Below are 8930 nucleotides of genomic sequence, written 5' to 3' on the forward strand. Positions count from 1 at the left end.
ACAGACTAGCTACAGCCTACACTCACAGACTAGCTACAGCCTACACTCACAGACTAGCTACAGCCTACACAGAGAGAAGCAGATGTGGGTTAGCTGAGTTTTGTGTGCTGTACTCCTCCTGTGAGCTGTGCCATCTTCTGCATGGTGTCTCAGCCCAGTCGGTGTGCAGTCTGTCTGTCTGGCCAGGGATTTGTCAGCTCTGGGCTCCTGTAGACCCGGAGCGGAGCAGTATGCCTATCTAAAGAGTGGCAGGCCAGGCAGACCCCTGATAAGAAGAATCCAACCCGTTTTTTAATAACCGCTGTCCGCTTCCATTTCCCTCTGCCAGCTGTGACGCAGACTGCGTGACCAAACCACAGAAATGCATGCGCATGGCAAACGCACGCACACACACGATAGGAGAGCTTCTTACTAGGTCCAAGACTAGGCCTATCCATCATAATTCTATCCGTCAAAGGTTAAACTTTCTGTACAATATTTATCTAAACATAAGCTTTACTTCTGTCTGAGCACGTTAAGAGTCTGATGCATACCTACATGTATTATTTCACTCCCCATTCCAGCCTCACCCCTCCTGCCTCTACCCATTCCAGCCTCACCCCTCCTGTCTCTACCCATTCCAGACTCACCCCTCCTGCCTCTACCCATTCCAGCCTCACCCCTCCTGCCTCTACCCATTCCAGACTCACCCCTCCAGCTTCACACCTTCAGTCTCACCCCTCCAGCCTCTACCCATTCCAGACTCACCCCTCCAGCCTCTACCCATTCCTGCTTCACCCCTCCTGCCTCTACCCATTCCAGCCTCACCCCTCCTGCCTCTACCCATTCTAGACTCACCCCTCCAGCCTCTACCCATTCCAGACTCACCCCTCCAGCCTCTACCCATTCCTGCTTCACCCCTCCAGCATCACACCTTCTGTCTCACCCATCCAGCCTCTACCAATTCCAGCCTCTACCCATTCCAGCCTCACCCCTCCAGACTCTAACCATTCCAGACTTTAACCATTCCAGACTCTAACCATCCCAGCTCACCCCTCCTGTCTCTCTCGATCTCTACTCATTCCTTACTCAGTCCTCCGTTCTCTACCCATTCCAGCCTCACTCAGTCCTCCTGTCTCTACCCATTCCAGCCTCACTCAGTCCTCCTGTCTCTACCCATTCCAGCCTCACTCAGTCCTCTGTTCTCTACACATTCCAGCCTCACTCTTCTCTCAGGGGAAGAAGACAGGAAACTGCTATGGGGATATTTATAGTAACCTCCTAGTCATGCATGCAGTATCTCCGCTCTCCTGGAGAATGGAGGCTTGGCTACCGTACTCTAACAGCAGGCAGGCATGGAGAGAGAGGAGAAAGGGGGGAAGAGGAGGACCTGTGATAGAGCAACAGCAAGAGAGAAGAGAGAGAGGAGAAAGGGGGGAAGAGGAGGACCTGTGATAGAGCAACAGCAAGAGAGAAGAGAGAGAGGAGAAAGGGGGGAAGAGGAGGACCTGTGATAGAGCAACAGCAAGAGAGAAGAGAGAGAGGAGAAAGGGGGGAAGAGGAGGACCTGTGATAGAGCAAAAGCAAGAGAGAAGAGAGAGAGGAGAAAGGGGGGAAGAGGAGGACCTGTGATAGAGCAACAGCAAGAGAGAAGAGAGAGAGGAGAAAGGGGGGAAGAGGAGGACCTGTGATAGAGCAACAGCAAGAGAGAAGAGAGAGAGGAGAAAGGGGGGAAGAGGAGGACCTGTGATAGAGCAACAGCAAGAGAGAAGAGAGAGAGGAGAAAGGGGGGAAGAGGAGGACCTGTGATAGAGCAACAGCAAGAGAGAAGAGAGAGAGGAGAAAGAAAAGAAAGCGTGAAGTGAGAGACCGAGAGAAAGAGAGAGAAGGGAGTGATGTGCTGGTATGTCATTTTATTAATTGCACATTCCTCTGCATATGAAGACATTTTATAGCATATATAATGTGACATCATGCGCAACAAAGGCTAGGCCTAGTCTATTGAATACAATGATAATGTTGCCATAGAAAAGAGATGAAGCACGTTACTCCATATTTCTCGAAAATTGACATGATTTCAGCTCCCCGAGACACAACGTCAACTACTTCGGAGTAGGCCTGCAGAAGTAGGAAGGTACAACAGATATCAACGTGATAGGAGTTGACGAGGACAGCAATCAAAGACTGAGTGAAATGGATTCCAGACAAACAGACAATGCACATGATCAATGAACAAAACAACTGAAAAGTACAGTGTTTCATCCTCTGTGATTGGCTCAATATGAAGAGCATTTCCACGTCATGCTGAGAAACTTTTAAAATCTAATCCCCTAAAAAAAATATGCATATTTATTAAAACCAGGAATGACAAAATCAAACAACTCAAGGGGATAAAATGCTAAAGACTTCCTGAATTATCAATTGTGGCAAGTAAACACATTTTGGCAAAGCATCGAAAGAATGGAACAGAGACGGGAAATATGCTAATGAGGAAGAAGAAAAAACCAGGAATCTAGCAGCTTGGCAGTACAGCCCTATCCCAGGTGGACCTGCTTATCTAGGACGAAAAACACACTGCCCAGGCCACATCCTAAACTGAAAGCCTCTTACTGATCTCTTTCCATCAGGAAAACCACTAGGCTACGCTAACCACTAGCGTAGCCTAGTGGTTAGAGCATTGGACTAGTAACCGGAAGGTTGCGAGTTCAAACCCCCGAGCTGACAAGGTACAAATCTGTCGTTCTGCCCCTGAACAGGCAGTTAACCCACTGTTCCCAGGCCGTCATTGAAAATAAGAATGTGTTCTTAATTGACTTGCCTGGTTAAATAAAGGTAAAAAAAAAAGGAGACGGGAGACAGGAGAGAGAGAGAGGGGAGAGGAGACGGGAGTGAGTGAGAGAGAGAGATGAGAGAGAGAGAGGGGAGAGGAGATGGGAGTGAGGGAGAGGAGATGGGAGTGAGGGAGAGGAGAAGGGAGTGAGAGAGAGGGGAGAGGAGAAGGGAGTGAGAGAGAGGGGAGAGGAGATGGGAGTGAGAGAGAGAGAGGGGAGTGAGAGAGAGGGGAGAGGAGACGGGAGTGAGTGAGAGAGAGGGGAGAGGAGACAGGAGTGAGAGAGAGGGGAGAGGAGACAGGAGTGAGAGAGAGAGAGAGGGGAGAGGAGACGGTAGTGAGAGAGAGGAGAGAGCAAGAGAGAGAGGAGAGAGAGCAAGAGAGAGGAGAGAGAGGTGAGAGAGATAGGGGACTGACTGGCTGAGCCTAAATGGGCTAAAGGCTGTTTTGGTGGTTTCAGTCTCTCTTCCCGGACAACACCTGCTCCCCTCTGTGACCGAGTCAGGCAGGGTCAACATGGTGTAGTCTGCTGTGCTGAGCCCTGAAGCAACCAGCCTCCCCAGTCCAATCTCTTCACTCTCCTCTCATCCTCCATAGGGGCGGCAACTCACAGAAAGTTCACTTGCCAACGGCTAATTCGCATAATGATAACAGCCTGACTCACCCCACAGTACAGGTCTGTTCATTAAAATCAGCCAACACTGACTAACTTATTTTTTTGACCTCGTTATCACGATCCTGACCCCAGAAAGTTAGACCTAGATTATTATTTAACCAGGCAAGTCAGTTAAGAACAAATTCTTATTTACAATAACAGCCTAATAACAGTGGGTTAACTGCCTTGTTCAGGAGCAGAACGACAGATTTTTACCTTGTCAGCTAGGGGATTCGATCTAGCAACCTATCGGTTACTAGTCCAACACTCTAACCACTAGGCCACCTAAAATCGGCTTTAGTCCATTAAAATGAGGTGTGGCTTGTAGTTGTTTTCTGTAGAGACCAAAGATAACTGCAATACAGGCCTATTCATCATCATAATAAACTCTCTGGTGTGTAGAATGAGGACAACACACTGTACTGGTAACACGTGTATACAACTCATTGTGGATGTATTCATTCCTTGTGGTATTATCTTTCTATAATGTTTTAAAATGTTCTCTCTGCATATTTGGAAAGGGCCCGTAAGTTCAGCATTTCACTGTTAGTCTATACCTGTTGTTTACGAAGCATGTGACAAAATTAGATTTGACACACAGAACGGCTAATGTCAACATGTGACTGTGCATAGTGAGAGCTGTATGAATGACCCTGGTTAGATAGATGTCTGCTCTGACATGAGATACATTCCTTGGTAAAAAAGTAAAAGACACTGAAAATCAAAACACATTAGTCAAATTGTGACAAGTTGTAACAAACAACGGTTTGTTTAGATAAACATGTGGATGTAATAGACGATACATTAGGGGCAGGGTAGCCTAGTGGTTAGAGCATTGGACTAGTAACCGAAAGGTTGCAAGTTCAAATCCCCGAGCTGACAAGGTACAAAATCTGTCGTTCTGCCCTTGAACAGGCAGTTAACCCACCGTTCCTAGGCTGTCATTGAAAATAAGAATTTGTTCTTAACTGACTTGCCTGGTTAAATAAAGGTGAAATAAAAAAAAGGGACAGACACTTACGGGCCGATACGATATGTATTACGATCCGATTCTAAACATATTGCTCACTATGTCTGTTGCAGAGAGATGAGAGAGGCTGAGAAAATACGTTTTGATCAGACATGGAAATAAAAGTATTGAAAACTTGTTTGCTCACTGTTTAAAAAGGAGAACAAGCTATAGGTTGAAAAATACCTGAGTTTTGACGCAAGTACAGCCGACTAGCACTAGCTAACGCCACCTAGCAACAAAAAAAGTCTAAGTATCGATATAATATCTTCCAAAATAGCCCCTTTTCTGCAATTCCGAATAAAACTTTTGACCAGTGATCAAGACGTAAATGAGCGTAAATATATGTATAGATTGAAGTTGTTCCCGAATGAGTGAGCGTTCATGTGCAAAGGATTAGCATTTCAAGTGTTAGAATTATCAACTGTACGTTGTCTTCTCAGTCGAACCCCACTTCCCTTTTGTCTAACAAGCAACGATGCCGGTTTAGCCCACTAGGGCACATTCTCCTATCATTTCTCGTAACCACATTTACCTTGTTTGTTTGTTTGTGTATTTCTGTGAATTACTTAGTTAGTAATAAATAAATGATTTAAGACGATTGATGTTTGGATGACTCAGTGAAGATTGGGTTCGTGCAGATAACCAACAATTTACGACGTTTGTAATGAGACTAACGTGAGGTAAAGTAAATAATTCATAAATCAGAAGACTATGGGTCAGATATGAAAATATCTGAAAAGGTTATATTAGGAAATTATAACCTTGTAATCTGAATATTTTTCCTTGGTGCCCTGACTTCCTAGTTAATTACAGTTAAATGATTAATCAGTTGATCGCGTAATACTAATTACAGATCATCTTTGATAAAAACAACAAGTCTTCAATTTAATGATAGTAAAGACACGACAATAGGCAGCACAACTCTATAGACAACATGTTCCATATTCAACTCTAATGATAGGTAACACAACATGTTCCATATTCAACTCTAATGATAGGTAACACAACTCTATAGACAACATGTTCCATATTCAATTATAATGATAGGTAACACAACATGTTCCATATTCAACTCTAATGATAGGTAACACAACATGTTCCATATTCAACTCTAATGATAGGTAACACAACATGTTCCATATTCAATTCTAATGATAGGTAACACAACATGTTCCATATTCAACTCTAATGATAGGTAACACAACATGTTCCATATTCAACTCTAATGATAGGTAACACAACATGTTCCATATTCAATTCTAATGATAGGTAACACAACATGTTCCATATTAAATTCCATTTGGGGCTTGTGAGCGTTATTTCCCCCCTCTCTGTTCATTTCATTTGACTGTGAAGATTGAATCAAGGCAGACATCTGAACAATCAAGGAAGGAGGACACTCATATAAACATTTAGTACAGCAGAGCCGGGAGGAAAGGAACTGGATGTTCAAGGAGCCAAAATATCATCATCAGTCACGGCTTGACAAAACACACACTGTCTGTTCTGCTGGGAAACACAGAAACCAGGCCTGGTCTTTACAGACTGTCTGTTCTGCTGGGAAACACAGAAACCAGGCCTGGTCTTTACAGACTGTCTGTTCTGCTGGGAAACACAGAAACCAGGCCTGGTCTTTACAGACTGTCTGTTCTGCTGGGAAACACAGAAACCAGGCCTGGTCTTTACAGACTGTCTGTTCTGCTGGGAAACACAGAAACCAGGCCTGGTCTTTACAGACTGTCTGTTCTGCTGGGAAACACAGAAACCAGGCCTGGTCTTTACAGACTGTCTGTTCTGCTGGGAAACACAGAAACCAGGCCTGGTCTTTACAGACTGTCTGTTCTGCTGGGAAACACAGAAACCAGGCCTGGTCTTTACACACTGTCTGTTCTGCTGGGAAACACAGAAACCAGGCCTGGTCTTTACAGACTGTCTGTTCTGCTGGGAAACACAGAAACCAGGCCTGGTCTTTACAGACTGTCTGTTCTGCTGGGAAACACAGAAACCAGGCCTGGTCTTTACAGACTGTCTGTTCTGCTGGGAAACACAGAAACCAGGCCTGGTCTTTATAGACCACCTGTTCTGCTGGAGAACATAGAACCAGGCCTGGTCTTTACAGACTGTCTGTTCTGCTGGGGAACATAGAAACCAGGCCTGGTCTTTACAGACCGCCTGTTCTGCTGGAGAACATTTTTATTTATTTATTTATTTTACCTTTATTTAACCAGGTAGGCAAGTTGAGAACAAGTTCTCATTTACAATTGCGACCTGGCCAAGATAAAGCAAAGCAGTTCGACAGATAAAACGACACAGAGTTACACATGGAGTAAAAACAAACATACAGTCAATAATGCAGTATAAACAAGTCTATATACAATGTGAGCAAATGAGGTGAGAAGGGAGGTAAAGGCAAAAAAGGCCAAGATGGCAAAGTAAATACAATATAGCAAGTAAAATACTGGAATGGTAGTTTTGCAATGGAAGAATGTGCAAAGTAGAAATAAAAAAATAATGGGGTGCAAAGGAGCAAAATAAATAAATAAATTAAAATTAAATACAGTTGGGAAAGAGGTAGTTGTTTGGGCTAAATTATAGGTGGGCTATGTACAGGTGCAGTAATCTGTGAGCTGCTCTGACAGTTGGTGCTTAAAGCTAGTGAGGGAGATAAGTGTTTCCAGTTTCAGAGATTTTTGTAGTTCGTTCCAGTCATTGGCAGCAGAGAACTGGAAGGAGAGGCGGCCAAAGAAAGAATTGGTTTTGGGGGTGACTAGAGAGATATACCTGCTGGAGCGTGTGCTACAGGTGGGAGATGCTATGGTGACCAGCGAGCTGAGATAAGGGGGGACTTTACCTAGCAGTGTCTTGTAGATGACATGGAGCCAGTGGGTTTGGCGACGAGTATGAAGCGAGGGCCAGCCAACGAGAGCATACAGGTCGCAATGGTGGGTAGTATATGGGGCTTTGGTGATAAAACGGATTGCACTGTGATAGACTGCATCCAATTTGTTGAGTAGGGTATTGGAGGCTATTTTGTAAATGACATCGCCAAAGTCGAGGATTGGTAGGATGGTCAGTTTTACAAGGGTATGTTTGGCAGCATGAGTGAAGGATGCTTTGTTGCGAAATAGGAAGCCAATTCTAGATTTAACTTTGGATTGGAGATGTTTGATATGGGTCTGGAAGGAGAGTTTACAATCTAACCAGACACCTAAGTATTTGTAGTTGTCCACGTATTCTAAGTCAGAGCCGTCCAGAGTAGTGATGTTGGACAGGCGGGTAGTAGAACCAGGCCTGGTCTTTACAGACTGCGGTCTAGTTCAAATGGAGCAGATGGACTGTCCCCTACACTGTTATGTGTAAATGACAAATAAACTGCTGTCATGCCCTGCTAGAAAGAGACAGCAAATTCAGAGAGTAAATCTAGGGCCTATATTCTATGTGGCTGTGCAATCCTCATTTAGCCCACAGTATAAATCACAGTAGATCATTTGTTCAAATGAAAAAGATAGCAGCAGCACATTTCCTGAGTCTAAAAATACGGAGATGGAAAGATAAACAATGAGAGTAGCTAGTAGAGACATGACCTTTTACTGGAGTCAAACACTGGCTCCGTTTATTACCCCCCTCCCTGAACTCAACTAGAACTCAAACTAGAGCGATAAGCATCAACCCCGGGGTCAAGCCAAAGCTATGGGAATAGCAGCAGGCATATGTATCTGTCAGGACCATCCTGATTCAGGAAGCTCAGAGAAGTGCCTGAAGAAAAGTGAACTGCCAATGATTGGATGTGCACAGATCTGACTGGCAACCTTCCAGACCACAGAGTGTTGACTAGCGTCCAGACAGACGTTCAGGCTTAACACAAAGGAGAGATGTGGTAGTCAGAGGTCTGGCTCCTATTCAGATGTTTACAGCTCATCTGTTACATAACCAAGGCTGAAAGACAGAGGTCAGCATCTGTTCTGGAGAACACTTGTTAATTAGGATGCGTGTAAATGTCTGCGTGTGTGTATGCGGGACTCACTCTTTGCAGGCGTTGGAGACGTGGGTGGGTACAGTGTATTTACAGTCCATGATCATGGTGAGGGTCTCGCTGTCGTTGGCCTCCTGGAAGGGGGGCTGTCCACACACCAGCATGAACAGGATCACACCAAGACTCCAGATATCTAACAGGAGGAAGAGGAGAGAGAGAGAGATGGTGAATGGATCATTCTGCTACACTATAACCTGGCTGGGTACTGTAGAACCATCTGTAGGTTCAGAGCACTGTGTTCTGTCAGCCCTGGGATTCTGCTGGCCGGGGCTAAACACAGTCTGGATTCCCCCTGCTGCAACTACCTTGGTGATTCAAAATCAAATTGTAGTGTGTGTGTGGGGAGGAATTAACCACGCAGACCCCAAACACCCCAGCTCAACCTTCACATCACACCACTGTGGTTACCCAATCCAATTTT

General features: G+C 44.9%; 1 protein-coding gene across 1 annotated transcript in view; it reads right to left on the reverse strand.

Annotated features, from left to right (window-relative positions):
* LOC109886156 (SNF-related serine/threonine-protein kinase) overlaps positions 1–8667 on the reverse strand; it is a 28705-nt gene extending 20038 nt beyond the window's left edge. The window contains exon 1 of the mRNA XM_031817545.1: positions 8501–8667. Within this exon, the coding sequence (XP_031673405.1) occupies positions 8501–8613 (113 nt within the window). The 5' untranslated portion in view covers positions 8614–8667. The remainder of the gene's footprint in view (positions 1–8500) is intronic.
* Positions 8668–8930: the final 263 nt, after the last annotated feature.

This window comes from Oncorhynchus kisutch, unplaced genomic scaffold (assembly GCF_002021735.2).
Source record: "Oncorhynchus kisutch isolate 150728-3 unplaced genomic scaffold, Okis_V2 scaffold1063, whole genome shotgun sequence".
In the NCBI taxonomy this organism is placed as follows: domain Eukaryota; kingdom Metazoa; phylum Chordata; class Actinopteri; order Salmoniformes; family Salmonidae; genus Oncorhynchus; species Oncorhynchus kisutch.